This window comes from Genypterus blacodes, unplaced genomic scaffold, assembly GCF_046128005.1.
Source record: "Genypterus blacodes isolate CSIRO-AG114 ecotype Tasmania unplaced genomic scaffold, CSIRO-AGI_Gbla_v1 ptg000110l_1, whole genome shotgun sequence".
NCBI lineage: Eukaryota > Metazoa > Chordata > Actinopteri > Ophidiiformes > Ophidiidae > Genypterus > Genypterus blacodes.
Window position 1 is genome coordinate 603,830 of NW_027466914.1, and position 27,907 is coordinate 631,736.

At 43.2% G+C, this 27,907-nt stretch overlaps 7 protein-coding genes and 1 non-coding gene across 9 annotated transcripts; 2 read left to right on the forward strand and 6 right to left on the reverse strand.

The window, feature by feature from the left end:
- Positions 1 to 802: 802 nt before the first annotated feature.
- Positions 803 to 5,217, reverse strand: gimap4 (GTPase IMAP family member 4). Of its 2 annotated transcripts, XM_076161107.1 has the most exons (4): positions 5,091 to 5,217; positions 4,367 to 4,447; positions 3,224 to 4,032; positions 803 to 3,065 (listed from the first exon to the last, which is right to left on the reverse strand). In XM_076161107.1, the coding sequence occupies exons 1-3, from the start codon at positions 5,119 to 5,121 to the stop codon at positions 3,248 to 3,250; spliced, it is 897 nt and encodes a 298-aa protein (XP_076017222.1). In that variant the 5' UTR covers positions 5,122 to 5,217; the 3' UTR covers positions 803 to 3,065; positions 3,224 to 3,247. The 2 variants fall into 2 exon arrangements, with proteins under 2 accessions (XP_076017222.1, XP_076017223.1); XM_076161108.1 differs by lacking the exon at positions 4,367 to 4,447.
- Positions 5,218 to 5,621: 404 nt separating this feature from the next.
- On the reverse strand, positions 5,622 to 7,867 carry chmp4c (charged multivesicular body protein 4C). Its single transcript, XM_076161140.1, has 5 exons — positions 7,462 to 7,867; positions 6,754 to 6,931; positions 6,476 to 6,584; positions 6,219 to 6,345; positions 5,622 to 6,078 (listed from the first exon to the last, which is right to left on the reverse strand). Exons 1-5 carry the CDS (start codon positions 7,673 to 7,675, stop codon positions 6,017 to 6,019), a joined length of 690 nt encoding a protein of 229 aa, XP_076017255.1. The 5' UTR covers positions 7,676 to 7,867; the 3' UTR covers positions 5,622 to 6,016.
- A 399-nt stretch (positions 7,868 to 8,266) lies between these two features.
- zfand1 (zinc finger, AN1-type domain 1) lies at positions 8,267 to 10,574 on the forward strand. Its single transcript, XM_076161139.1, has 8 exons — positions 8,267 to 8,399; positions 8,837 to 8,879; positions 9,161 to 9,200; positions 9,327 to 9,454; positions 9,569 to 9,660; positions 9,827 to 9,945; positions 10,070 to 10,225; positions 10,318 to 10,574. Exons 1-8 carry the CDS (start codon positions 8,345 to 8,347, stop codon positions 10,492 to 10,494), a joined length of 810 nt encoding a protein of 269 aa, XP_076017254.1. The 5' UTR covers positions 8,267 to 8,344; the 3' UTR covers positions 10,495 to 10,574.
- Positions 10,575 to 10,709: 135 nt separating this feature from the next.
- On the reverse strand, positions 10,710 to 10,782 carry trnar-ccg (transfer RNA arginine (anticodon CCG)). The gene has a single exon. It is a non-coding gene; the product is annotated as a tRNA-Arg (tRNA).
- A 497-nt stretch (positions 10,783 to 11,279) lies between these two features.
- On the forward strand, positions 11,280 to 16,480 carry maf1b (MAF1 homolog, negative regulator of RNA polymerase III b). Its single transcript, XM_076161075.1, has 8 exons — positions 11,280 to 11,822; positions 12,324 to 12,412; positions 13,855 to 13,986; positions 14,078 to 14,240; positions 14,332 to 14,453; positions 14,757 to 14,876; positions 14,973 to 15,065; positions 15,283 to 16,480. The coding sequence occupies exons 2-8, from the start codon at positions 12,330 to 12,332 to the stop codon at positions 15,305 to 15,307; spliced, it is 738 nt and encodes a 245-aa protein (XP_076017190.1). The 5' UTR covers positions 11,280 to 11,822; positions 12,324 to 12,329; the 3' UTR covers positions 15,308 to 16,480.
- A 1,253-nt stretch (positions 16,481 to 17,733) lies between these two features.
- Positions 17,734 to 20,574, reverse strand: dph2 (diphthamide biosynthesis 2). The gene is made up of 7 exons (XM_076161073.1): positions 20,470 to 20,574; positions 20,018 to 20,189; positions 19,775 to 19,887; positions 19,341 to 19,561; positions 18,520 to 19,191; positions 18,232 to 18,411; positions 17,734 to 17,903 (listed from the first exon to the last, which is right to left on the reverse strand). Exons 2-7 carry the CDS (start codon positions 20,165 to 20,167, stop codon positions 17,776 to 17,778), a joined length of 1,464 nt encoding a protein of 487 aa, XP_076017188.1. The 5' UTR covers positions 20,168 to 20,189; positions 20,470 to 20,574; the 3' UTR covers positions 17,734 to 17,775.
- A 126-nt stretch (positions 20,575 to 20,700) lies between these two features.
- Positions 20,701 to 24,504, reverse strand: mcur1 (mitochondrial calcium uniporter regulator 1). Its single transcript, XM_076161074.1, has 9 exons — positions 24,176 to 24,504; positions 23,327 to 23,443; positions 23,132 to 23,235; positions 22,733 to 22,834; positions 22,426 to 22,467; positions 22,221 to 22,292; positions 21,932 to 21,985; positions 21,549 to 21,663; positions 20,701 to 21,459 (listed from the first exon to the last, which is right to left on the reverse strand). The coding sequence occupies exons 1-9, from the start codon at positions 24,408 to 24,410 to the stop codon at positions 21,404 to 21,406; spliced, it is 897 nt and encodes a 298-aa protein (XP_076017189.1). The 5' UTR covers positions 24,411 to 24,504; the 3' UTR covers positions 20,701 to 21,403.
- An 896-nt stretch (positions 24,505 to 25,400) lies between these two features.
- rgs9bp (regulator of G protein signaling 9 binding protein) lies at positions 25,401 to 27,751 on the reverse strand. Its single transcript, XM_076161142.1, has 3 exons — positions 27,047 to 27,751; positions 25,945 to 26,251; positions 25,401 to 25,843 (listed from the first exon to the last, which is right to left on the reverse strand). Exons 1-3 carry the CDS (start codon positions 27,140 to 27,142, stop codon positions 25,467 to 25,469), a joined length of 780 nt encoding a protein of 259 aa, XP_076017257.1. The 5' UTR covers positions 27,143 to 27,751; the 3' UTR covers positions 25,401 to 25,466.
- Between the last annotated feature and the right edge of the window lie 156 nt (positions 27,752 to 27,907).

The following is a 27,907-nucleotide window of genomic DNA, read 5'->3' on the forward strand; positions in this document are numbered from 1 at the left end:
ATTGAACCACGTGACTCCAGATTCAGCCGTGACCATCAGAGATCAATAAAACGGAAGTAAACTGGACTTTCTTCCAGCTGTGACCTTGTTTTGCTCTGATCTTATCCAGACTCCAAATCACGCGGTACCATAGCTGTCTGTAATTTCTGTAACTACTGTTGTTTTGATTATATTTGAAATAATAAACCATGTTGTTTAAACAAAACCATGGTCTGGATGACTGTGTGTGTGTGTGTGTGTGTGTGTGTGTGTGTGTGTGTGTGTGTGTAATAATAAACCATGTTGTTTAAACAAAACCATGGTCTGGATCACTGCATGCTCCTTTGTGTGTGTGTGTGTGTGTGTGTGTGTGGAACATAAGTTGATTTGGTTTGCATTTTAAGTTTAGGTGTCACGATTTCAACTTTCTTTGTCTTTGTTCTTCTCTTGTAGACTTTTATTCCATATTTAATCAGATTATCTGTACGAGCTCTAAGTGTTGTCGTCTCCATTGTTTAATCCTTCTTTAAATCAATATCTGAACCTGAATTGTGCATTGAATCAAACATTTTTGGAAAGAGCTTTGAGTGGCAGCACGGAATGAAAAGTGCTATATAAATAAAATGTGACTGAATAATTGATGAGGCAAGGTGACTGTAGTTGTAGTTGATGTCTCCAAGCAGATGTCTTACTGCCATCTAGTGGTGGAACAGGTGTATCTGTTCAAGTTTGTGTTCAGTCACAAATCCTTCTGAAGAAAACGAATCACATAAAGAAATGTGATGTTATGTGATAAAACACTCAAAGAAGCTCCAGACGTTGATCAAAATATACATTTGATTTATTTGGATATAATAGAAAAAGTGCAGCACTTGTACAATATAAGGCATTCCATTCAGATCACAAACTCATCTAATTTGTGTGGACAAATAAAAACACGTCTCTGCCCTGAGGAGAGAGAGAGAGAGAGAGAGAGGGACGAGCCTGCTGCGTTCATCAATTACTCAGCAGGAAATTGATTCATGAGCTGGAGTGAAAACGCTGCATAAGGGGGAAGATATGGACACACTTCAAAGGGGGAGTTCCAATTTAAATCACCATTACAACACTTAGAGAAATGAGTCTGGAGGAAGTTGCAGCCTCCTGCCCATCACACCCAATAAGTCATGTTTGGTTTCCTCTTAACTTCCTCTTTAGTCACATGCTGCATTGAAAACTCATATCAGAGTTGTGGCCTTACAGTTAAACCTGTTTTTAGGTCCGGCACCAAACCTTATGTCAGCTATATTTGTTGCTATGTGAACTTCAAACGTCTTATTTAACAGTGTTTTGCTGTGAAATGCCCCTAAATGTATACAGTATACAGCAGAGGTACAGCTTTACGTTCAGTTTCTTGTTTCACATTTTGTCTTCACTGTCAACACACAAAGAAACATGTCAGTATTTTGCTGGGTGATTTAGTGCAGAACAGAGTGAATAAGCAGATTGGATACATCATGACACACCCGTTCAGAAGATCACCAAGCCTATCAAAGACATCTACAGCATTCCTACCCTGCAGCGGCTCCAAGCTGGCCACTTAGGAGTCCTGCGTCTCAGAGCTCTGCTGGCTTCCTGTCCCACTGTCAAAGTCAAACAGGACTCCCAGCTCCTGACCTGTGAGATCTACACTCTACCTTCTTCATCATTAGTCTTTGACATTTTCATTCTTGTGGTGTCAGGCCCCTCCAAGTGTAATATGAGACCTACTTTTAGACAGGCAAACACACTGGATACACACACTGGATACCTGATTGACCTGATTGGACAATTTCAATATTAATTCATACTCTGCAGCTGAGGGATGCGTTCAAGAAAAGGATTATTAATTAATTACCGTGTGCATCTGCTTGTCCACTGGGCCCCACAAACACACACACACATACACACACTCATAATTCTGATGCCCCACATGAGGCACTGCTAGACTGGAATGATCACAAATTGGATCACGTGGTCTGGGGGTTAACATTTGTAATTGTATCCCACAGCTGGATCGCTCTGTGAGCTCACGTTAGACCCGAGTCCCAACACGACCTGCAGAGGAGGACTGAGCCACGCAAGAACATCCGGCCCGTCCTCACGCAGAGTGTGAGGGCCTGTCCGGAGCAGCTGACTCCATTCACCTGAAACCACCTCACAAAGGTGCTGAACGAGGCCCAGCTGCCCGTTCACTGAAGGGCCCTTAAATGTGACAATCAACCACAAAGGTGCAGAGGCAAAGGACAGAGTCGGCCCTTATATTCAACATTATTGCCTCTAAAAAACTCAAAAAGCAGCCTCCAGTAACTGACCACTTTTTAACAAATGGAAATGAATGAACCCTGAAGTTGAAGGCTCTGAACATGAATCTACCCTGAACCTTCCTCATATTAACCCAGCAGCTCGTGGGCTCTGATGCCTCTGAGCTCTCTAAGCGGTCTAACACACTAGCAGATGCACACGGCCCTAAAGTCCTTTCCTTTCATTCCTCTGTTGCTGAGCGATGAAACAAAATCCCTGCTTTATAGCAAAAAAAACACACACAAACACACACACACACAACAGACAGAATCAATAACTGCTCAAGTGCTCTAAGAGTGGAGATTAACATACCTGCAGCAAAGAGGGAAGCATTTACAGTTTGGTCACAACAAACAGGAATCAAAATCAAATCGAATCCCCCGACGGATCGACGAGCGAGTGACGAGTCATTAGTGCGTTTCTGCCCGGACAGGTGCAGGTGTGACTAGAATAAAAATCTGACCCTCCACAACCCCCAAACTATTACAAATCTACAAACTCCTCCCAAAATGACATCCTAAATAAGCTCCCTCATCTGTGGGAAAGAAGGAAAAAAGGGGGCAAACAAGGACGGCACGTGGCGTCAGAACACACGGGTCAAATCTCTGATTACAAAATAAATAATCACGCTACTTTGTACATTCAGTAACAGTTCAGTGAATGATCGTCTGAGGTCTGAGGAAGCTTCAGCGGCTCGGCCCGAGAGTCGAGAGGCGGCGGCTCCGTCAGGACAGCGTCCCATCAGCCAAGGATGTCTGGATCGTCTAGAATTAAGCAGAGCGGTTCATTATTGTTATGATTATTGTTATTGTGTAGCAGCCAGTTGCACAAATGTGACATCACTGCATTATCAAAGGGAGAATGTTGCCTTGTTTCTCTCCCCCACACACACACACACACACACACACACAGTTGGACTCACTGAAGGCAGACCGACTGTAGTGACTCAGGCCAGATTCTGGGCAGACTTCTGTTTGGGTCGCGCCCCCAGCTCTCTCCCCTCTCTGTTGTTGCTCTCGGCTGGATTCTGGTTCTCATCCAGGGGCTTCTTCTCCTTCTCCTTCTCCTTCTCCACCTCCTCTGGGTCGTAGAGGGCCCCCTCCTCTGCTACCACCTTCTCCACTCTCTCCAGTAAGCGCCCCACCTGCGGGTGCTCTCCGAACATGCAGTTGTTGATAACAAAGTACCTCCGCTTGCACTTATCCAGCACCCACTGCAGGTCGTTGCCCTCCCTGCGGATGTACCTCTCGATGGAGATTTTCCTCAGCACCTCCGCCCAGGTGAACACCACGATGGTATGCTTCCACACACGCTCCCCAAACAGGCTCACGTGCTCCTCGATGCGAGCGCGGTCCACGTCTGTGAACATGCCCACAGGGATGACCAGCAGGAAGGCGTGGGGGCCTGGGGGACACAGAGAAGCCCCTTTCACCAGCTCCTGCTTGTAGGATGGAGGTGTATCCTGGCTGGAGAACCAACCGGGCGTGTCCACAACAATCACCTGCCGCCCCTGCACCTCTGTGTCTCTCTTCACACAGAATTCTGCCGCTCGCTCCAGGTGGAACTCCTCTCGGCCGAGGATGGTGTTCCCCGTCAGGCTCTTTCCCGGCCACCTCCAGCCCAGCACCACCAGACGTATCTCAGGCAGATGGTTGGCCACCCGAGCCGCAGCCGCCGCCTTTTTCTCCTCCTCCTCTGAGTCAGGGACAGTGTGTGTGTCCTTTGTGGTCACTGAAATAGAAGAATGGAGTCAAAGGTTTTGTTAACATTTCTTTTCTAACATAAAGTCATAATACACTGCTTTAATGCTTCATCTCCCTCTGCGGTTGACCTGTAAACGACCCTGAACGAGTTCTTCCGTCCTTCCCGTCCTCAAAAACACTGAATCGCTCCATCAGCCTGCTCTGACTGAAACTGAGAGAGAAATCTGAGCCCCTATGCTGCAACATTACAGCCAGTGAGACGCCCGCTGGCTCTCTAACTGCAGGCTCATTGTTGTGTGAATTTAGTGACAAAATAAAAGAAGACATTTAAAACGTATCTGCTCCAGGAAGTGATGTCTCACCTCGTTTATAAACGGATCTTCTGGACTTCTGGAAAAGATCATTTTCGCCATAATTCCTCTGTCCGCCAAATAACAGATTTGCTAAAACAATTATAGAATATAAAAAATGTTTTAGCATTTATAAGTATATGTTACTATATTGTTACACTTCTATTAAAGGTTAGTGATTACGTAAGAAGGTTTAAAGTGACTTTTACAGATCGCAGTTTACTACCATCTTCATCATCAGACATTATTTCCGTATTGCTTATTACTTACGACTCCATACTTATTTTGAAGGGTCGTCACCCCTATCTTTAATCGAAGCGGTATAAGCTCTATGTATTTAACTTAATATTAGTCTCAGGGTATAGTTAATACTTGTGTTTTATCTCTTATCCAACACTTTCATCACTTCATGTTCACCCCCGTCACCCTGATGAACCGCAGCCGAGCAGCTTCACCGTCAGGAAACTCGGAGCTAAATTTAGATTAGATTGTACTTAAAACAAACTATAAGTGGTGACGTCAGTTGAATGTGTAGGGTATTATTGTCCAGCTTTGTGTGTACATACTAGTGAAAGGTCGTAACCGGCAGTGAGACGTGTCACATTCCGCTTTTTAGCTTTAAGGTTAGCAGGGTTAGACTGGAAGCTACTTTAGCGCTCCTTTTTGTTTTTACGTAAACTCTGTTTTTGTTCGGTAAATGACAAAACACAGCCAGAAACAGTTTAGAACGACTCACCTGCTGCCGGTGTGGGTGTCGTCACTTCCATTTTGGGTTTATTTTCCAGCTTAATGATTTATTTAAAGTTTCTATTCCTCTTTGGGTGGCTCCTTGTACCACGGACGATTTCCTGCCTTATGGCTGACTCGCGTATTAATCTACCGCAATTCAACCGCTGCACTTCCTACGAAATCCTTCAAAATAAAACTAAATGTAAAATTGATTAAGATTAAACGCTGCTAAAATGCTTCCACAACCCGTTTAAATTGGACAGCCTACCATGGGTCACTGAGAAAAATATTTAGAATTTTACCACCCAAGCAGGCTTTATATTCATTTCATGAAAACTAATTAGCGGCCTCGTAAAGTTTTCTTAATTTGTTTAATGGGCATCCTGTCTGGGTTAATTCTTTCAAAGTACAGTTCTGCTGCATGATGAGGCAGTTATAAAAACAAAGACCCATAAATATTCTACATTTAAAACATGAAAATTATTAGTAGTGTGAAAATGAATGAGTCTTCGTAAGATAAACATATAAAACCACAAAGTTGTATTGAAGATGCCATTTATTTACAATTTTCATGCAAAATTAGTTTATTTACAACTCTATAACATACAATTAATACACCTACTGCATGTCTTAAAATGTCCTGGTCATGTCCTCGTTAGGCTGTTAAGAGCATTACATTCTAAAAAGGTTTGCAAGAATGATTATTTGAAGTGAGTACCAGCAAAAATCTATTATTCTAATGGAATAATTCCTTCATTCTAAATTTCCCACCCCTAATACAGCCCAGAAAGTGAGAATATCAATGAACAAAGGGAGGAAGCAAATACATTTTCCCTATCAAAAGTGTTTGATGAAAAAAAGAATGATTTCCCTGCCAAAAATATTTCATATTATAAAATTAATTCTTCATATCTTTAGTCTGCGTTAGTGGACTTAAGTTGCCCACGATGCCAGCATACGCATGTCATCATCTTCTTCAACTCTTTTCTTGGCGGCTGAGAAGAGAGGAAGGCCCATTAACATTCAATGATATCCAAACAGTTTCACAACACCAACCAGAGTTAGTTGTTATTAGCTATTCTCATTAGTGATTACTTTTGCTTGATCAGTGGATTACAGAGTATCTTATACTTACATGCACGGTGACTCTGTGGTGCCGAAGGCATTCTGGAGGATGGCACGCTGGGTAATCCTCCCATGCTCATCATGTTGTTCTCCATGTCCTCCTCTTCCAACTCAGCTAGCTCTGCCAGCAGCTCGTCCTGAGAAAACAAAAACACAAGCCGGTAGAGCCGTTAATAGATTACTGGGCAACAGGAGTAAAGTAAAATGATGAATACAAACATCATAGGACATTAAAAAGGCATAGGACATTAAAAAGTGGTTCTCCACCTCATCAAATGTGTCACCAAAAGGACTGGAAATTGCATCGCTGATCTCACGAGCCACGTCCTGTTGCTCTGTGATGTCCTGCAATAGATCGTCGATCTTTCCTACATCCCTAAAAACAAGAAAAATCAACATATTGCTCAATTTAAATGTGTCCCAAACTTCACTTTGTCTTGTATCACTGTGATTGTAAACATTTCTGATATAAGCCATCATGGGAAAACAATTAATTCATATTTAGTTGCTATCTAAATCGAACAATAATCTAATCTGCTTCTTACATGTTCTCGTGGACCTTCTTCATGGCATTGGCAGCATAGCCCATGTTCTTCAGGACCTCTGTGTTGGTGTGGGAGTTCTCCAACGCTTCCCGCTGAAACTCGATGGTGGAGAGGGTCCCATCGATCTGGGTAAGCTGCTGCTCCAATCGCTTCTTCTTCTTCAACGCCTGCAGGGCAGCTAGTGCCCAAGAGGAGAGAGACACATTGTTCAAGGATGTTTTCTTTGTGCCTCAGTGTGAAAACCATCGCCGTTTGTGTGAGGACACACAGTGTGGGTATTCACAACAAAACAAATTGGGTTCCTCCCATTACATAATGTCTATTTTTAGGCAGGAAATGCTTCAACAAGCTCTGAATGCAGCAACTTCACTTTAAAAGGTTTACACTAACTTTACACTAAATACACAGAACGACATTTACTATGAAGGGAGACCAGGAAACTTCAAGGGTTAGCATATCATAAATTTGGACCTGTTGGTCCAAATGCGGTCACTTCCTTGAAAAGCGTTGTAAGCATTTTAACACACCTGTGATATTTTGTATATCATTATTAGTGAATTTCCCCTGGGGGATGAATTACGTACCCATCTATCTATGTGTCATTCAAGTCTTATTTAATTGTTACACGAGAAAAATGACTAGTTGACAAAATCAAAGTACAGCGGTTGGTCTACTTAGTGAATGCAGATGTTCAGACTAAAGCCATACCCCGTTTGTTTTTGGTGCCATGTCTCTTGGCTGTCATTAACTCTTCTTCTATCTTCTTCTCCAGGTAATCTTGTTTCTTCGTCAGCATTTCCTCGGTCTCCCGGAGCTTGTGAATGGCTTCCTGGGGCGAAGGGCCCCCCCGTGATCGGTGGTGTTTGGAGCTCGACGAACTGGAGCTGGAACTCCCCTTGAATAGCTTGGCGATTTTGCTCATTTTGGCAGTTTTTTCTTTTGAAGAAAACAGCGATGGCGCCCGTCCGTCGGAGTAGAAACACAACCCGCACAACAACACGGCGAAAGCTCTGCGGGCGGAGGTTTGAGGCGAGCGGATATACCAGCTCAACGACTTTCTGCTTTCAATTCAAAGCGACCAGTGAACGCACCTTTCACCACACCTGTCCCCATACCTTAGTGACGTCAGTGAAACCTGACACCCTTTTTCTTCTTCTACGGCCATTTTGGACAATTAAGGTACTGCCCCTCACAGGATGGAATAAGCAATTGCACTACAATTTTATATGATATTAGTAATACAAAACAGTAGTAAAATTGGGTTGTTAAATGCAAGGGTGGGACACAATAGGGACACAACAAGAAAATTAGAACGGCTATATCATATAAAAAGCAAACATAAGTAAAATACATTCATAATACTATATATATAATTCAATACGCTGTATCTTGTGATTTTAATTGTTAACATTAAATCTGCAAAGTCATATTCGTATTTCGCTATCAATTGATGCTTGCCAAACTCACTAATTTCCCAAAATTACGTATTTATTTGTGTGTTTTTGTCCTCCGGCGCTTTCGCGACTCAGTCACGTGACTTGACGAGAAAGGGGTCGAAGTTCGTGTTGACATCCGGAGATCTGTAGTTATAATGGCTGAATTGGACATCGGGAAGCATTGTCAGATTGACTCCTGTCATCAGAAAGGTCAGTAGGAATCAAGCGTAACATTTACTCTGTTTTGTAAATATTAAACCACTCCAACAGCCTGTTTAGCGCAGTGAGCTAGCCGGTGTTAGCGTCCACTTAGGGTGTCAGCTAAGCATGATTTCGTTATTTCTATAGCAGCTTTGCGCTTTTGGACTTCATTTTGTTTTCCAAAAGCTTGGTTTAACTAGAGTGTGATGCCTACGTGGTTCTGCTGCTTATTGCGTGCAGTTAGCTTTAGTGAAACAGTCAGATTCACGAGTCAGCGTCACTGTTTGCACTGAGGCAGATGTAGCATCATATTACTTATTAAGATACTGAATCTACCACATTTTTTATTCTACACTTTAGTTTATCAAGGCTAGAATATGATAGAAAGCTTGTTTGTAGTTCTTGAACTGTTATCACGAACAATATCTTCCTTTTTCTTCTGTTAGACTTTCTCCCATTTGTCTGTGATCTCTGCAGCGGGGTTTTCTGGTGAGTATTTCAATCATTCACTTAATTTTTGTACAACCAATCTATTATAATGAAGTCCTCCATGCATTCAGAAGAATCTCTGAATGTTAAAATTACTGCTACCTAAACATGTAAGCACTGTTTTGATGTTGTATCCACGCCGGTGCGACATCTAACTACACAGTGTACTGTTGGGTAGAAATACATAATATATCATATATGTGAACATGCTTTGTTATGTTATAAACCCTGCCATAACTGTGTTTTTGTCATTGAAATGCACATTTTGTTTTGTCTTACAGCATTGAGCACAGAAGCAGAGAGTCACACTCATGCTCAGAGGTCGGCCCTGGTTTTTGACACTGACTTGAAATACTTTACATTTATAATTCCTCTATATTAATATTTCTATCCTCTGTCCTGATCAGTTGTGTGGGCTGTGTACTTTCTGTTTACCTCTTTTTTTAGGAGCCAGTGAAGAGGGAAGTTCTGACCTCTGGTGGCAGTACATGCCACCCGTGCTCATTTCAAGACTGCAGAGGAAAGGAAGTGTTACCAGTGACATGTCCGCACTGTGAAAAACATTTCTGTTTAGCGTAAGTTTGACAGCATTGTCTCGATCTGCACTGTGCTCCCCATCAACCCTTATTATCTGTATTACTATCTAAGCACTGGAACAGGTAAATTGAAACAGAACGTTTACCTTACAGCCATCGTCATCAGGATGATCACAAGTGTGAGAAACTGGAGATCCCTAAGCCTCGAATGGCAGCTACCAAGGAGCTGGTGCAAAAGATTGTGGGTATGTAAGAGTTTATTACAGTCTTGTGTTATTGTTAGACTGTGGGCTTGGTTGTCATAATTTATCAGGCTGTTCCTCTACTGTCCACATGGACAAACCTGTTTTATCACTATACTTCTGTTACTTCATCTGTTTACATTTGGGTTCCTCTCTTGTGGTTTCTCAGAGTCAAAGCAGGGCACCAAAGCTAAAGGACGCAGAGGAGCAAAGAATAGTGCAACTGCAGCTAAGGTTGCATTAATGAAACTGAAACTGCACGCTGCAGGAGACAAGGGACTACCACAGGTACAACACTTTCCAGCATGCATTGATGGTTACAGTGTCATCAAAGTTACGTGCATAGCATCTGTAATGTTCTATGAAATATTATTTTGCCTATGTTTATTTTTCAAAATTCTTATTTTTCTAGACAGAGAGAACCTATCTTCAGGTGTATCTTCCCAAAGAATCCAAAGCCTCCAGCCAGCCAATGTTCTTCTGTTCCAAGTGGAGTGTGGGCAAAGTGGTGGATTATGCTGCCTCTCTGGCCAGCCTCAAGAATAATAACAATATACTAACAGCCAAGGTAAAAGAGGAAGTAGGCTCAATGATCATCACAATACACACAAACAGTACAACACGTCTCTGTTCTCACCTCTTCCTTCCTGCCATTTGCAGAAGCTGCGTTTATGCCACCCTCAGACAGGTGAGGTTTTGCGGATGGATGACACCCTGCTGTCGCTGCTGGCTCATGCAGAAACTTCTCTGTTCAATGGCGGTAATGTGATCCTGGAGTATCTGGATACTGACTGCACAGGCCTGGATGATGTTTCTGACTACATTGCACAGAGCTGACTAACCAGTCTTAGTCACGCAGTTGTGGTTTCTCTGACATTTATACTTCTGTAAATAAATCATTCTACAAAAAATTTTCAGCTTGATCAATCCATGGAGTAAAACCATCTAAATTCTTTCAGGCTCATTTCGTTAGCATTTTTCTTCAGTAATTGGCATTGTCAATTAAATTGTGACTATGTCAAATTAAAGGATTGTGCACATGTGATTATCCACGACCCAGGTGGGACTTGAACCCACAATCCCCAGCTCCGGAGGCTGATGCCTTATCCATTAGGCCACTGGGCCGATGGTTGGGCACAATAGAAGGTGTGATTAGAAGTTTCTATCAAATTTCAGGGCTTTAGGTCGCTCACCGCATGTTACAGGGTGAAATAAAATAACAACACATCGCACCAACTCATGAAAGGATAGAACAGTTATCTATTTATTTTAAAATAACAATGAAATCCCAAATTAATAAGCATAAAATATCCCAACTTTATAAAATATAAATATAGAAACTTTACAGAAGAAATAAAGTACTGTATCAAGATATAACAAAATATAGAGTGACTGTTAGATTATGTTTATATTTATTTGTCTGCTTGGTGATAAGGTTATTGATAACTAGTTTTGACAAGTAAAGACGACACACCTTCCGAAAGCTGTCTGATGAAGAAAACTAACCAATCCCATCGGTTTAAATTTGAACGACAGGTTAACCAGCCACTCGCAGGACGGATTGGCTGGTAGTGGGCGTGTATGTAATTCAAGCTTCATATATATAGAAAGGGGTTGGGCTTCAGTACACAGTAGATTCTGTTGTTTTGCTGGGACGTGAGTGATCTTGAGGTGATCGACGATTCGCAGCAACCGTGACCTACATTCGGCGCAGTTAGATAGCTTATTAACTATTGATCTTTGATCGAGTCGCTTAGAAAAGGCGACTTGATCCAGAAAACACAGGCGTTTTTTGTAAAATCAGATTAAAAGGGATGCCGCTGCAGACGGACTCCGACGGACGCAAACTGTCTTTGGATGTAATCTCGTCGCATTTAATCGGGAAGAGTAGCTTTTGTATAAATTTAAACGCGCCCATAATAAATCACCTTCGACCGAGTGCCTGTGAACAATGTTTAATCTCCGCCGCGAATTAAGAGCCGGGCTGTAAAAGCAAAGGACGAGAAGCAACTAGCCACCGAGCTAAAACCGCTACATTAGCTGGTCAACAAAGCGGGGACTCGCTAATCTTTCTGCGTCACCAGAGAACCATTGAGTCTGAGAGGACGACGGCTAACCCGTGTTGAAGTGCTTGTTTTTGGGACTTTTGCTGCAGATAACACTCGGTAAGTTATTCCAGCTGTAATATCGACAGTTACTCAACCAGGAAGACGAGTGTCAACTTGGATGGAAACAGTGTGGGGGAGGGGCGGGGATCGACAAAAGGGGAAATGTTTTGATTTTGTGAAGATTTGGCCCAAAGGGGGCGCTGTGCTTGTCGTCATGTAGCTTATCTTTTAGTGAAACAAGCGTGCTGGCGTCAGAGAGTTTATCTTTAATATGAAATATGACAGCTTTGAGCTCCCCTGTGTGTTTTTTTACGTCCACAGTTATCGTCTGCGTACTTACTTATTTGCGGTACCGCGGGCACGACTGTTACCAGCGACCTCGTATTAATGACGACATAGCAGTGCTCCTAAAGAGCCGAATATCTGTTTAATTATTATTATTAATTTATTTGTATTCAGGGGTATTATTGTGTTTTTTTAATTGTTTTATTTTTAATGTCTTTAAGGGAAAATTATTTGCTTTTGGACACTGACGTACTCACTTCTACTTTTGAACAGACGACCATGAAGCTTCTGGAGAACTCCAGCTTTGAGGCCCTCAGTTCTCGGCTGTGTGTTGAAACAGGAGAATCTCGCATCCTCGGCAGGTGAGCACAACCTAAAGTTGGTAGATCGTCTTAAAAGCTGCAATGTTATGTAGGAGAATACATAGTTTCAGGGCTTTGCTGCTCTTCGACGCTTAGACTCTTACTTCCTTGTCATTTGCAGCCCCTGGTGTTTGCACATTTCCTGGATTGTTGACAATTCAGTGGAGTCATGAGAGCAGGAAGAGGAGTGGCACAGTTGTAGAGTTCAGTAACTGCTAATAAACAGAGGTAGTATCCCCAACACGTTGCGCAATGTCACCACGGGAACAAAGTGTTACTTTGACCTGCCTGGTTTCACAGTGACAGCGTTATTACATAAACAGCAGTGGGTTGTGAGGTTAAGCAGTCAAGTGCAGTGTCTGTAGTCTGAGTCCTGAATCTGAGCTTGTGTGCTGGCTTTGACCTAGCACGGTGTCCTCACCTCTCACAGCCCTCTGGAGGCTGACATGGAGTGTTTTGTGGGAGTGTGTGTACTGTACGTTCATATGTGAACACAGAGACGTACAGTACCTGATAGCTGACTGCTGCTGAGTGGATTAGGGAGACTTCAGCTAAAAATGTACTCACTCACAGGTCAGTTATGGTTCTTTTAGAGAGGATAGAAATAGATTTTTAAGGTTTCTGGTCATTGTGGATCATGTGTGGCATGTAGGGGGAGAAGCAGATGTGCAGAAACACACTCCTGCTGACGTGTTTTTAGTTGTAAACACTTCACACTTCGTAATCAGAAACTAACAGAGCTCAAATAAGGGGTAAGTTTAAATTTTGTGTTCTGTGTTAAAGGTTGTTAAAGTCATAAACGGATCATGTAAATGTGGTTTGAGCTCATCATGTGTAGGTCAGCGGTGTTGTGTCTGCAGGTCAGCTGTGGTGAAAGCAGGGCAGTTATTTCCACCTTGGTATCTCTATGCCCCCATATTTAGAGCAGCTTGCCAAGGGACGCTCTGCAACGGGTTTATCTCCAGTTGCACAACCTGCTGCTCTTGCATAACCTCCAGTTGGGCGGGAGCAAAACAAACACACACACACACCAGTCTGCTCCGCTTGTATCGCTGCACACGGCGGCATCTGACCTAGAAACAGGGTAAAGCGAGTAGACTTTGGACGTGTGGGTGTCAGATGTTGGTGCAGCCACATAATGTGATGTAACACCTCAGTTCTGCTAAACCTTAAAACAACCCAAAGAAGTGCAGAACAGCATTTCCTCTTCCTCTGAGCAAATGTTTTCATTTTGAGCAGCTCAACTTGTGGAGACACATCGTGGGTGTGGTGTCTCCCACTTGTGTCAATATTCAACTGATTTGTGTGGAGCACCGACATGTTAAGGACACGGATTGGATGGATTGTTATGACCCTGGTGGTTTGTTTACTTGTTTGTTTGTGTCATTCTCTGGACTACACACACACATCATTCACCCTTTCTTTGCCTCTTTGCCTCACAGGATCGAGAGCTACTCCTGTAAGATGGCAGGGGACGACAAACACATGTTTAAGCAGTTCTGCCAGGAGGGGGAGCCGCATGTCCTGGAGGCGCTCTCCCCGCCTCAGTCCGCCAGCGCCACCAGCCCCTCACAGTGAGTACTGTTGTCTTATGTATTCAGTGGTTTGTAGATTTTGGGACGTTTCTCCTGACTTCTCACGTCCGTGTCTCTGGGTTCTGTCCAGGATGGGGAAGAGCAGCGAGGACGGCGAGAACCCCCTGAGTGACAAGTGTTGCAGGAAGACTCTCTTCTACCTCATCACCACACTCAACGAGTCCTTCAGGCCCGACTACGACTTCAGCACGGCGCGGGCGCACGAGTTCAGCAAGGAGCCGAGCCTCAACTGGGTCAGTACACACACACACTGAGCGTAGAGAAAACAAAATACACAGTTTGTTACATGCATAGATGACTGAATGTGTGTGTCGCCCCCTGCAGGTGGCTAATGCGGTGAACAGCAGCTTGTTCTCAGCTGTTGGGGAGGAGTTTAACTCTGTGAGCCCGGAGCTGTGGAACGCTATCGACCAAGAGATCAACCTGCAGGGCTGTGACATCTACAGGTGAGGGCGTGTGATCGGCTCATTGATGCTGCTGTCAGATGCTTGTGTGTGTGTGTGTGTGTGTGTGTGTGTGTGTGTGTGTGTGTGTGTGTGTGTGTGTGTGTGTGTGTGTGTGTGTGTGTGTGTGTGTGTGTGTGTGTGTGTGTGTGTGTGTGTGTGTGTGTGTGTGTGTGTGTGTGTGTGTGTGTGTGTGTGTGTGTGTGTGTGTGTGTGTGTGTGTGTGTGTGTGTGTTTGTGTGTTTGTGTGTTTGTGTGTTTGTGTTTGTCCTGCTTTTTTTAATTGATACCTTTGTGTGTTTGCAGCTACAATCCTGACCTGGACTCAGACCCCTTCGGTGAAGAGGGAAGCCTCTGGTCCTTCAACTACTTCTTCTACAACAAGAAGTTGAAGAGGATTGTGTTCTTCACGTGTCGCTCAGTCAGGTCAGCAGTGCTAGCAGCTTACCTGCAAAGAAACATTTCAGCCGTGAATAGCGAGTAAGACGTAACACAGGGAAATGTGCTTTGGTCTACCCGCAGTGTGTTGAGTGGCTATGGCCGTGATTGTATCGACAACGAGCTGGACATGGAGCTGGACGATGATGAGGAGATGGACGGCTTCACTGAGGGCAGGTTAGACACAAAGCCTACTACTACTCATTAACTGTCTGTGAAATGCTCAAAACAATGACGATGTGATTTGCCAGTAATATTTAATTTCAATAAATGTGTTGCTAAAGTTACCAGTGTGTGTGTGTGTTTTGTTTTAATTCAAAGGACAGCATCAGTTTCACAGAGGTGTCACAGATGTGGTGATGCTCTGGTGTGTTTCCTCTCCTCTTCCTCTCAGGTTCCCCAGAGTTCTCTGTGTGTGAATCCTCAAGGACGACGCTCCTCAGCCAAAGAACATCAGGCTTCTTCTCCTCCCATCCTTCATCCTTCATCCTTTCTATGTTTTTGCGTTTTTTCTGCGTCATCCAAAGCCATTTTCACATTTTAAACTAATGCATGTTTGAAACCTTCACACCTGCTGGCGGTGAACTTATTTACTATAGATGGTGGACATTTTTTGTAAAGGCCCCATAGTAACGTTGAGTTCCCTCTATGTTAACTCCTCCATGACTGTCGACCCTCTAAGCTCCTCAGCACCCAGCAGCAGCACACGCACCGGCACCTTGACCTGCCACATTTCCAAAGAAATCACATCTTGGACCCTGGAGAAGAACACAAACAGGCCAGGAGAGACTGCGAGCTCGTTGTTCTTCCTCACAAATGATGTCATGACTTATAACACAAACCCGGAGGAGTCCAGATGAACACCAGCATCAGTGAACCCCAACGCAGAGAAAAGACTTTTGTAGTATCCAATCCTGGGATGGAGTGCGGTCGGGTCCATGGAATCCAGTAAGATCCACTTACTGACCAGCTGATATGTTCTTTGCTATTTTATGTGTGTGTGTGTGTGTGTGTGTTGCTTTTTATGTGTAACTTTTGATGTTACTGTGGGAACTAAATACTTTTTTAGCACTGAGTTTCAAACAACTCCACATTTCTGATTGGTTTAACCCAGTTTTATCATGTCAGCTTAACGCTCACCTAGATGAGTCAGACAGGAGGACACTGCCACACGGGGGCGCTGTGGACACCCAGGTTGCAGCTTAGAACACATATCACTTTGTACCTGAGGTCCCCTCTTTGTGTGTCTGTTCATTGCCCTTATGTTTGTTTTTGTATGTTGTCTGAATCGTATTTTTTCACTGTTCCCCTGGACTCAGTTTAGAAATGTGTCTCTTCAGTGATTTTCTTTGCTCAGGAGCTCAGTGCAAGGGCGTTGATGCAAGTGATTGTATAGTACAATTTACAGAGATAAATACAGAAAAATGTTAACAGAAAAAAGATGTTATATATTATTTTTAGAAAGAGATGCTCCTTTACGTTCCTGACGAGTGGGTGGGATTTCAGTGTCTTTCTTGACTGCTCTGTGCTTTATTTGATTATTAAATATATTACATATGTGAATAAACTGTTGTTTGAGGCACACAAGCAGACTTCTAGAAAATTTTCATTTTCCCCGAACTTGCACTTGCAATTTTTTCCATGGTTACACTGTAATTTTTCAAAAATTTGACCAAAATTGGAATTTTCCCCAAACTTGCAGGAAATGTAAATAGGGCCATCTAGAGGAATGAGTTGGAAATTCTAGCGCTCTAGCTCTTTCCTTGTCCAAGATATGGGCTTTTCACAAACAAGAACAATTTGGTCCATGTCGTTTTGGGAAATTGGACCAAAAAATTTGTTTACTTACTAACTTACAGAAAATTATCCTTGTGTCCTGTAGATGCTGCATTGGTAAATTTTAGAGCTCTAGCTGTTGAATTCACCAAGATATGGGCTTTTTAAAACATTGAACGATTTGGTCCATGTATACACTGTCGTTTTGGGAAATTGGACCAAAATAAAAATTTGCCCCAAACTTACAGAAAACAATACTGGGGTCCTGTGGATGCTGTGTCTTTACATTTTAGACCTCCAGCTCTTGAATCACCAAGATATGGGCTTTTTAGAAAATCAAACGATTTGGTCCATGTATACACTGTCGTTTTGGGATATTGGATAAAAAATTAAATTTGCCCCAAACTTACAGAAAATGATCCTCATGTCATGTAGAAGCTGCGTGTGTACATTTTAGAGCTCTAGCTCTTAATTTCACCGCGATATGGGCTTTTTAAAACATCGAACGATTTGGTCCATGTATACAGTGTCATTTTGGGAAATTGGACCTAAAATAAAATTTGCCCCAAACTTACAGAAAACAATACTGGGGTCCTGCAGATGCTGTATTTAAAAAATTCAGAGCTCTAGCTCTTGAATTCACCAAGATATGGGCTTTTGAAAAAATGAAACGATTTGGTCAATGTATACACTGTCATTTTGGGAAATTCATCCAAAAATTAAAATTGCCCCAAACTTACAGAAAATGATATTTGTGTCATGTAAATGCTGTGTTTGAAATTTTAGAGCTCTAGCTCTTTCCGAACAATTTGTTCCATGGTTACACTGTCGTTTTGGGAATTTCGACCAAAATTGGGGGAATACTGGGAATTACTGCATCCTTTGTGGAAGAAGTTCCTGTGAATGACCAGTGACATCTGTGAAAGTTCACACCAGGGCGTTACATGATACAGCTACTCTGTCTCAACAAAAGCTTATCTACACATGACGGTAAAGTGTCCTGTGACACAACAAAGATGTTCTCAATCAAATGTATACAAACTTTTGTGCAAATAAATATAAATCAATATGAGTTTATATAGGAAGCTCTTTATTTCCATCAGTTGAATGATCACGTAGGCGTTCCTTCCTCTTCATAGGCGATAGCAATGCCTCTCCTCCCCTCCACAGCCTTCACCACAGGCGTCTCTCCCAGCTTCTGCTCCAAACCCAGCCAGCTACGATTCGCCAGGAACGACGCTGGAAACACATAGACAAGCATACAAAAAACAGTGAGATCAATATGTTAGTGGGCTGTCATGTGATGTGGTCGGAGGACGAGCTTGACAGGATCAATTGGTGTGAGATTGGAGCAAATTAAGTTTTTGGTAAAATGTTCAAAAAAGGTAAGGGTATATAAGCCCATATCTTGGCAAAGGAAAGAGCTAGAATGCTAGAGTTTCTAACACAGCATCTACATTGCACCAGGATACTTTGGTGCAAGTTTGGGGTCAAATTCTCTGAAAAAGCCCATATCTTGGCAGGACAAAGCAGTGTGATGTGTGTCAGAGCTCACAGAGTCCCTTACCAGCTGAGTTGGTGTTGGCTACTGTGAGTGCCTGGTTCCTGAGGACCACCGAGGTGCCGAACGCAGACTCCACAGGCTCTGTGGACATCAGATTTTGCCTTCGCAGAGCTCCTGTGATTAACGACATGTCCGTCTCATCGCTGTCCTGCTTGTCGGCCAGGGGCACGTGACTCTGCCCACCTTTTCAGAAATTGCATGAGTAAGTGACGAGCGCTCAATGTGATTAGAGGAAAGAAAGGGGAATAAAACTTATTTCCTATTTGGGAATTTGTAAGGTCTCAATCTCACCTGGCAGGAGATGGCGAAAGTCGGTGACATATTCCTCAGACCACTCCCTGTTCCTGTTGCAGGCCACCTCCATCTCAAACGGTGTCACCACGGGCTTGAAAAACTCACTGGAGTCCAACAGCGTGTTCTCTGGACACGCAATCAACACGAAAATGTCAATTTCCAGGAAGTTTGCGAGCTTTGCCACGTTCAGCTTCCCCACGGCAAACATGTAGCTTTTCTTCCCGGCCCTGTGTATGGTCTCCTTCAGCTGCTGGATAATGGTGAGGTAGTCGGCCACGCCTAGCGTCCCCACCAAGATGCCCACCACATTGGCGTCTTTGGCTCTTTCTATGGCGTAATAACGCTTCATCAGAGCCCTGTTAACACGTCCAGACTCGGTCCTCCCCGTCATCGTTTCGGGGTCAAAAGAGCAAAACGAACAGCGATTCCAAGTCATCATAAAGTTTCTCAGGATCGCCCCTTCTTGTCCTACATAGAACATCCCGTAATCTGTTACAGTCGATCCACCTTTCAGGGCAAACTGCCGTCCAAACTGACAAACAACCTGCTTGTCGTTTTGGTCGGCGGGATGAGGTCCAGTGTGTTGACCGCAGCACTGCTCTCCCTCCAGGAGGAGCGTTGAGAACACAACGTTTGGATACTCGGGAGACAGAAGCACCCGGAGATGATCTGAGAAAACCACAAAATGTGAGAAGAAATTAATACCAACATACTTTTGTTTATTTTCATGCCAAAGAACTTCAAACATTCAGCGTTGGTCCCACACACACAACACCACACCTCCCTCCGACAATGGTCGAGTCCTGATCCTGTCTTACCGATGGCGTGGACGTAGTTGACGTCGTAGAGGACGACAGCGTGACTCTGCACGTCGGGGTGAAGCTCTCTGAAGGTGGAGGCACATTTCTCCACGTCCAGCGGCTTCCTCTCAAACACGTACATCAGCGGCAGCCTCTTGGACAGGCTAAGGCAGGCGCGGCCGTAGTGCACGATGCCGTCGGCTCCGACGCGCTCTGCCGCTATTTCGTCCACGCAGCAACTGCTCAACACAGGTCAAAGGTCATCGTGTCACATTGAATGAAGATTTTGAATTTCCTGTTTAAGCTCCTACTTTGTCTAATACAGCAAGCAAATCAAAACAACAATGATGGATTGCACCCAAAATGTCAAATCTCAGAGGAGTGAAGTTCAGAAACAATCACAAAATATCAGTAATTTCTATTTTGATGAATCTATTTCACTGATCTGTTACCTGCCGTATGATGTGTCCCCCAGAATAAACAGCTTAGCCCCAGTTTTCTTCTCGATCGCTGCACCGATTGCAATGGAATCCACCAGCAACTCATCAGGAAACTGCAGTGCAACCTGCGAACAAAGAACATGAATAAACAAAGGTATTAGTGTTGTTATCTCCTGCACTTCTCTCTTTAAATCTCCCCAAATAGAGGACGTGGGCAGAATTGTGTGACTTTAAAAAGTGAAAACACTGTTAGACCTTTTCAAAGCCATGCTGACTGATGAAGTCGCAGGTGTTGTCGATCTGATAGAGATCTTCAAGTTTCTCCTGAGGCGCGTTTGTCCTCACGCTGACGTCCACAGTACGCAGAATGACAGATTCCGAGCTGCTACTGAACGCATCAGCCATCACTGCACAGGAAACTAAACAACTGCCAACAAATGATCAAGATAAGACAATGATCTATGAAAGGCAACATTTAGAGTTAAGCTCAGTGTAACCACAAGTACTACTTTAATGTCTTCATTTTGTATTCAGGACTAAGATACAAATATAGACCATCTATTACTGTAAATAGATTGTTAGCTGTGCTGTTAGCCGCAGCTGATTCTGACCATAAAACAAACTACATCCGGGCCGTTACAGTTTATGATTTCCACGTTAAAGTATTTTTACATATATTTGTTCAAGTTAAGTGTATGTAAACTTACAATACGATGTCATGTGTAGGCTGTTGACCGTTCGTGAAGGTACACGCGTGTCGTCAGTTACGCAACATTGGTTACACCACAGCGGGCACGTCCGGTTCTCGCTTTTCAAAATAAAAGCTGCGGTAAAACATCACCAGCCCTTCATCACACTGTCACAATGTTTGTTTTCTCATAACTCAACACAAAAGTACAAATCTACCAAAGCACCATCAAATAAATAAACAAGCCACATTATAGTTCACAATTACATTTATAACAATTTGATTTCATTCAATATGCAACATACACTTTTAAAACAAACCATATATAATTTACATAACATTTATACAAACAAAGTGCATTTCAAATTTATTTCCAAATATACCAATTACTCAATTTATAACATTCCCCCTTCAGTCCATTGAGGTGATGAAACAGAGATAAAGAACTTGGTTTAAATTTGACAAAAGCAGATTCACTTTGCTCCACTATTGAAAAGCAGCTGGCCTGATAGGATTCATGAGAGAACAGATTTAAATTAGAAATAACAGTGCAGCAATTTCTGCTCACCTTCATGTCCGTTATATTATTACATTTTTTCCACTTACCAATGACAATAAATGTACTTTTTAGTCATTAAATCCAAAACATGACACTGAACAAAAGTAGGCTTTGGCCCCCAACAAACTTCTTCTACGTTGCTGAATGATGAAATATTAGTTTATGTTGAATCACTGTGATCATAGTCAAATCATTTAGTTTATGAACTATATTGCACAAACTGTTTACATTGATTTTACCTTTAAAACTCAGGAGCGCTGTGAGTGACATCAGATGAGAGTGAGAGCGACTTTAAGGCACAAGCAGTCAAGCCAGCAGCAGAACACACAGAGCAAAAGTGTTCATGACTGAGTAAAACACAATCGTGGTCATAAAACTAATCAGTCAGTGCTGTTTACATCCAAATGCGGTAGAAACCCAAGACCACAGTGAGACACGTGAACACCGAACCTGGAGGGAGAGAAGATTCATTTACTTTTTCCTTTGTCAACCTAAACACCCATTTTATGTGATCACTGATTCTGTGCGGGTTTGTTTACCTGCGAGGTATTTGATAGTGTCAAGCTTGTGAGACTCTAACATGGTTTTCAGGCCGGCCACTTCAGTGTCGATCTTCATGTTAGTCTGAGTCAAATGACGATCTTGTTCTGCAGTCTTCATTTGCAGCCAAAGACAAAAAAGAGAGTTAATTCAACACATTGGGTGAGAAATGTTAATTAATTAAACTATTAGGCTGCACTTGTTCCATCTGTGGTTAATTACACATTACCACATTCAAGAAAATATGTATATTAAGTTATAAATTCATTCAAAATGTATGTTTCTCAAGTGAAATCCCATACTGACTATAATATTATTTTAATGACATCACAGTATGTAGACGAATGTGAAGTACATATTAAATTCTTATTTCTTTACAAACCATTTCCAGAATATCAGTGCGTGTTTCCAGGAGTTTCTTCTCATGTTGGGCTTTCTGAAAATATAAACACTTTTAGTTTTAGTTTTTTTGCTATAGCTGCTGCACAACCACTTTTTTAAGACATATTTTAAAGCTCCTCTGCACCGGGACATTTACTAGTTATCATAATTACTTTGCTAGAAATTCCCAATCACAGACTGCTTCTTTAGACTAAATCAGTATTAGAGAAAGATGCAGTGCGGAGGTGAAGAGTGGCCCGGATGACAGGAATGATGATTCATAAACTCACCAATTCTTTTACACGGCTTTTCTCCAAATTCATGTCCATAAGTGTGTCGGAGCGAATTTTATTCATGACGTCCTGCAATGTAGCGAAGAGACACGGAAAAGAACAGCTGGTTAATAAAACACAACATGGGAGAAAAAGCAAAACAGATCACAAAAGTCTTGGTATGAACGCAGCTGCTGAAGTTCACATTAGAAGATCCACTTACAGCCAGCTGGTTCCTGAGCTGCAACAACTGGATCTTGACTTTCTGTGGAAAAAAAGGTTACAACAGTTCAAGTGGAATCAAACACATGAACATGTACGGATTTCATTGCTGGCTGTCGCCCTCTGCTGGTTCCTTCACGCATTTCACGAGTTTTGTGTTGATTTGATTGTTGCACGCGATGACGTCTGGGTTCAACTTTTCAAACATAAATGATGGGATAAACTGGAGGTTGTGTCTATGGATTATACATTTAATTTAAGGTGGCTTTAAGGTGGATAGATAGAGATTTACAAACAGTAACATTTACCTCATTCTCTGCCAGTAAAGTAGAGAATTCACTCTTCTCAAGTATGATCATGTCCTTCTTTACTGATGATATTTGAGACATCACATGCTGCAACATTATCTCCTGTACAAAAAAAACAATATTGATCGACAATCATTGATCCATCAGTCTGATTACATTATATACTTTTCTTGTTTGTTTTTTAATTTGAATACAGTTCCAAGAATGTTTATGGATGAATGCTTGTACCTTTAAGGCTTTGCACTATAGCATAACAACAAATGTGAGCATATGTCTGTGTTTTCTTAGGATGAATGTGTTTACAGGATTAACCCTTATTATGGTTCAGTGACCTTTTCACAGTCGCAGCCACAGAGAGGAAACACGAGGAAGAACACTAATCAAAACGCTCAGTCTCACCTGATGCACTTTGGTTACCATGTCACCATAAATGACATCCATGTGCGAGCTTGTCGTCCTCACCAGCACCTTGACAATCACTTCAGCTTGCTGAGTGGTGAAACCTGAAAATGGGGGAGAAGAAATATGGATTCACAAGGAAAAGGCAAAGCAGAGCAACGTGGCTAACTAACACATGTGAGAGGAAGCCCAAACCGTTGTCTTCAAGGAGTCGCACCACTGCATGTGTATCAAACAAAAGCTTCCGGTACTCAGAGTTTGGCACGTGGACTTTCATGTCGTACTGGAGTGCTTTGATAGATGTGCTCAGCTCTGAAATCAAGAGAGAAGACAGATTAACGTGGCTTCCAGCTCTTTCTCATTCCTACATGGGTCGCAGTGGAGGATGGTTGTGATTTTGTGATCACAGTGATGATGTGTGATGACACCTGCATGGAGAGACGTCACGCAGCTGCATATTATGTAAATACTGTGTGTGATGTGGGCAAAGGTTGTGAGTGAAAACACTGTGGAGTTACTATGAGGGTTTCTAACATGACATCAACACATCTGTTCCTGAAGCTGAATATGAGATGAAAAAAGGACTGGAGCCTTTTAGAAATACATATATTATTATATTACATCTGAAAGTAAAGGAATGCATCATTATCCTTAGCATAATGAATAACAATAAGTTGACAATGAACCACAGCCTGAGTCTGTAAACTTTAAAGGTATAAACACCTTTACTTTGTCCGATGAGGCCTGAACGTGCCAGTCGTTTGTTGTGATTCGCTGCAGTCACCTCACACACCACCAGAGGGCGCTGAAGGCACCACTTACAAGTACAGGCACCAAAGTTTGTGTAAATAGAGACATAAAGGTAAAGTTACATTTGTTAGACGCTGTGATGTTTTATCTGCTAAATAAAACTAACAATTTAGGGTTGTTTTCCTTCGGCTCATAAGTTTCATTCATGTTTTCACCACAATGACAACCAAACTATGAATGCTGTAGTTCGTAGAGTGCGAGTGTGTGTGTGTGACTGCAGATCTCCACACTCACCTCTGACGCACAGCCGCACAGGTTTCCGTCTCAGTGTCCGCGGTTCTTTGCTGAAGCTTCTAAACAGCGGAGTGATGACACAGTGTGCGCCTGTCAAACTTCTCTCAGCGGCGAAACACTGCGATGGCGCCGAGACAAAGGTCGTGACTCTGGAGGGAGTGTTTGGAAGTTGACAAATCGTTTCTGGGTTGAGAGACAAATGTTTCAGGCACAGATGAACGCGTTTGTGTAGCATTGTCAAATCTGCCAAACCGGCGTTTCCGTCTTCAGGCGATCCGGTGTTGTTACCCTGTGTTGCGCTAACAGCACCCTGTGTTAAGCTAGCACCAGCAAATTACAAGAACTTCCGGTTATATCTTCCAAAATAAAAGCCAAATGTTTGTCATAGTTGCGCCCAGGGGATTTTTTTTACAGCGGATGTGTGTGTGCAGTAGAGCTCAGAAATGCAAATCGAGGAGAATTCTAAATAGTAAACTAAAACGCCTGCATTTTTGCATTCTATAACAAGTACACCATCACATGCAGTTCAATAATTAAGTGATTCTATATTTGGGCCTTTGAAGCGGTTCATTATGTTTTTTTATTAGTCCAACAATACATTTTCAAATTGTCCACATTCTTGAATTGCATCAAAACGAGTCATCCGTCAATCACAACCAAAAGTGACAAATTCTAAAAGGTTTTAATAGTTTGCTGATCAGTATGGGGCGACACCAAAGCCATTAACTATGATTGACGATATAACTGGTAAAAAAAAATACATTACTATCTAAGAATCACAAATTTTCAGTCAATGATGTGGAAATTTGGCTCCTTGCAGACGAGTTTAACACATCGGCACCTGTCTGCACCATAGAAGAGGAAGGAAGGAATTAAATATATGTTTTAATAAATTATTCCATTCTAATATAATCTAATTTGCATGGCAAAGTATTGGTAAAGGAGGAAATGTAGGCCTTGAACTAGCTCCAACTAGGAATTGTGGCTTTGTACTTCATTAAAGAAAGGTTGGATGATATGGCAGCTTGGGATTCACTGCAGTAAATGGCAAAGTGGTTCTGTGTTTATGTTCATTCCAGGCACTGCCACTGAAGCACGAGAGATCAAAACCAGAGAATCATTCACCCACCGCCCAATCAGGGGCTACGATATTCTGCCAGAAGAAAAATGGTCCGACCCCACTGGCCCGATAGTTTAGCTTTAGTTATGAAATGTAACTTTTTCCCTTACAATGAAGCTGGAGATCGGATTAAACAATAGAATGTTTGCCATAGTGTGTGTGAGGTTGTACTCATGGGAAAAGGGCGATGCCGACCGACAGAAAGGCTGCGACCAGGAAGATAGCCAGCAGCCCACACCACGCAAAGATCTGGCTGCGCTGGCACAAAGTCTGGGGTCCAGGCTGCTCCTCATCCAGGGAGAGCAGAGCCAAGGAGGTGCTGTCCACGCTGCTGAGCGGGTCGGCGCTCTGCGGCCCCTGGGGCTCCACCATCCAGCGCAGCACGTTCACCTTCATCTCCATGTCGCTGATCATTCCGTCCAGCCGGCTGATCTCCTGCTCCATGCAGCTGCGCTCCTGGCTCTCCAGGCCTTCGGGGAGGGTTGGGCTCAGAGTCTGGTTCAGGTCCGGCACACTGAGGGCCCGAGCTGCCACCTCACTGCCTCCTCCTGGATTATTGACATTAGAATGAGGATTATTGTTCCCATTATTGATAAAGATCCCATCTCATGTCTGTTACAGTACAACGGCTTCTATGTTTGCTCTTTACCTTGTATGCCAGTCTGCACCAGAGCAGCAGTGTTGGCCAGAGAGAAGATGTCTCCCACATTGAAGACTTTGCACATGTCGGTGTGGAGGAGCTCCAGGCTGGAGGAGAAGGCCACCCACAGCAGCTCCATCTCTTTACGCTGATCCTCAGGCAGGCTCTTATCCCGCAGACTGGAGGTCAGGTGATGGCAGATGGACGCCGCCAACGTTTGGGCCTTTTCCCGCGTTCGCCTCAGCTCATCCCGCAGCTGTAAAGTGTCGGTGCAGCCGCCAACACACGAGGCCAGGTGTCGGTAACAGGCCACGACCTGAGCAGAACAACAACAACAAGGGGGGAGGAAACATGGGAGCAATGAGAGGAACTGAGCGTGTGGTAGGTATCACAGTGCGTTAGACGTATCAATGCTGAGGATTAGAAGCTATGGTTTCAAGGCAAAATATAATCAGATTATTGATCGATCTATTCCTAGATAAGTGACGTCATGCACGCAGTAACAACACAACTGGAGTCACGGGCAGATTTTGTGTGTTTGTTTAAAAATAGTATCAGTTTCATCAAATGCCAGCTTGTATGACTGCAGAAATGATAAAGGACACCTTCTTCTTCACCTTCTGGACTTCACACTTTGCAAAACTTTTTCCATCTTGTACCTTGACTTACCCTCACTAATTAAAGCCTCCTTACACGAGAGCAATGTTTGGTTTGGTCGTGTCTCTATGCTAAGAGCTCATGAAGATGCAGTGGAGCAAAAATGATTCTTAGTCCGAGTGCTTTTTTAGCCGCAGGGTCAATAAAAAAAAAGAAGCTTCTTTATCTTGTACGTGTTTACAGCTCCGCTCTGAAATATTTATAAAAGATAAACTAGAACATCAAGGGTGGAAGACCAAACAATTTGTCACAATTTTTAATCCGGTCCTGAATTGATTCTTTGTAAACAAATGTGAATATGAAAGAAACTGATGACTAAAACTCTAAAATCCTGTTTTAAGTGGCAACAAGCAGCTTTTTCTGATTTTTTCTCCCAATTCAAACATGAAATCAGTGACTTGTGAGGTGACAAATGCAGTGTGAATGAGAAATGCTGATCAAAATCAGAGTTTACCTTTATCAAAGAGTCGACCAGCGCCTTCCCGTCCACCGCAGCTTTCTCTGAGCAGACGCTCGCATCATTGCCCACTTTGTTATTTATCAGTGGCATCAGGACGGCGTGTCCAGAGCCCGGCTGCTCTTCACTTCTCGGGCTTCCCCTGCTCCTCCTCTGCCTCCCTGGGCTCCTGCCTCATGGAGACTCAGCCCCACACACACACACCTCCTCTGCTATAACATAGTGCCCCGATAACTCCACAGCAATGATTTAAAAAAGGTAATAAAACATGCCCAGCAGCACAAAAAGCTAGAAAGAGGAAAATCAAAGTAATAGGAGAGAGTAATGAAGTGATGTAACCCTTAATAAGCAAGGTGCTAATCCTGCGATTGACCCCTTTGCACTGACCTAGACCAGGGTGAGTAGCTAAGCTCATAAACCATCACTGAGACCAGAGAGGGGGGGGGGGGGGGAGAGATGGGCGCCTCCTCCTTCACTGAGGAGGAGGGATTTCTATAATTGTGTGTAAAGATGGACTGAGATGTAAATGAGACTGAATAGTGATGCACGCACATGTGGATGGCTTCTTTGTCCCGTCCCACTCTTTATCCATCTTCCTCCCCGGGGCTCTTAGATAATGGATGGCCTTGTTTGACCATGCAGGTTGAGGGGAAGTTCACGGCCTCGCATACGTTGGCGTGACTTGTATAGTGGCGTTTTGAGTGTGTGTGTAAAGGAGGTTTTCAGTGAGGCGAGTGAAAGGCAGCGCTCTAATGTGCCCCGTGGCCAAACACCAAAGCGTGCTGAGCGTAATGGAGCTTAATACTGAGAGCGCTGTACATCAATCTGTGTCCTCTATGATGCTAACATTAAAGTGGA

Excerpts from the sequence above, each read along its gene's own strand:
- gimap4 (XM_076161107.1), bottom strand. The coding sequence starts at position 5,121 with ATGGAAGTGACGACACCCACACCGGCAGCAG. Across the intron at positions 4,448-5,090 it reads GACACCCACACCGGCAGCAG|CAAATCTGTTATTTGGCGGA; the intron begins GTGAGTCGTTCT and ends TAATTGTTTTAG. Across the intron at positions 4,033-4,366 it reads AAGATCCGTTTATAAACGAG|TGACCACAAAGGACACACAC; the intron begins GTGAGACATCAC and ends CTTCTATTTCAG.
- chmp4c (XM_076161140.1), bottom strand. The coding sequence starts at position 7,675 with ATGAGCAAAATCGCCAAGCTATTCAAGGGGAGTTCCAGCTCCAGTTCG. Across the intron at positions 6,346-6,475 it reads TTGGTGACACATTTGATGAG|GACGAGCTGCTGGCAGAGCT; the intron begins GTGGAGAACCAC and ends TTGTTTTCTCAG. Across the intron at positions 6,079-6,218 it reads ACCACAGAGTCACCGTGCAT|CCGCCAAGAAAAGAGTTGAA; the intron begins GTAAGTATAAGA and ends CTCTCTTCTCAG.
- zfand1 (XM_076161139.1), top strand. The coding sequence starts at position 8,345 with ATGGCTGAATTGGACATCGGGAAGCATTGTCAGATTGACTCCTGTCAT. Across the intron at positions 8,400-8,836 it reads TGACTCCTGTCATCAGAAAG|ACTTTCTCCCATTTGTCTGT; the intron begins GTCAGTAGGAAT and ends TTCTTCTGTTAG. Across the intron at positions 9,201-9,326 it reads AGTCACACTCATGCTCAGAG|GAGCCAGTGAAGAGGGAAGT; the intron begins GTCGGCCCTGGT and ends CTCTTTTTTTAG.
- maf1b (XM_076161075.1), top strand. The coding sequence starts at position 12,330 with ATGAAGCTTCTGGAGAACTCCAGCTTTGAGGCCCTCAGTTCTCGGCTG. Across the intron at positions 13,987-14,077 it reads AGCGCCACCAGCCCCTCACA|GATGGGGAAGAGCAGCGAGG; the intron begins GTGAGTACTGTT and ends GGTTCTGTCCAG. Across the intron at positions 14,877-14,972 it reads TTCACGTGTCGCTCAGTCAG|TGTGTTGAGTGGCTATGGCC; the intron begins GTCAGCAGTGCT and ends GTCTACCCGCAG.
- dph2 (XM_076161073.1), bottom strand. The coding sequence starts at position 20,167 with ATGGCTGATGCGTTCAGTAGCAGCTCGGAATCTGTCATTCTGCGTACT. Across the intron at positions 19,192-19,340 it reads CAACTACGTCCACGCCATCG|ATCATCTCCGGGTGCTTCTG; the intron begins GTAAGACAGGAT and ends TGGTTTTCTCAG. Across the intron at positions 17,904-18,231 it reads AGCCAACACCAACTCAGCTG|CGTCGTTCCTGGCGAATCGT; the intron begins GTAAGGGACTCT and ends ATGTGTTTCCAG.
- mcur1 (XM_076161074.1), bottom strand. The coding sequence starts at position 24,410 with ATGCTACACAAACGCGTTCATCTGTGCCTGAAACATTTGTCTCTCAAC. Across the intron at positions 23,236-23,326 it reads GCGACTCCTTGAAGACAACG|GTTTCACCACTCAGCAAGCT; the intron begins GTTTGGGCTTCC and ends CCCCATTTTCAG. Across the intron at positions 21,986-22,220 it reads AAAGCCGTGTAAAAGAATTG|AAAGCCCAACATGAGAAGAA; the intron begins GTGAGTTTATGA and ends TTATATTTTCAG.
- rgs9bp (XM_076161142.1), bottom strand. The coding sequence starts at position 27,142 with ATGCCACTGATAAATAACAAAGTGGGCAATGATGCGAGCGTCTGCTCA. Across the intron at positions 26,252-27,046 it reads TGGTCGACTCTTTGATAAAG|GTCGTGGCCTGTTACCGACA; the intron begins GTAAACTCTGAT and ends TGTTCTGCTCAG. Across the intron at positions 25,844-25,944 it reads GGTGCAGACTGGCATACAAG|GAGGAGGCAGTGAGGTGGCA; the intron begins GTAAAGAGCAAA and ends TCAATAATCCAG.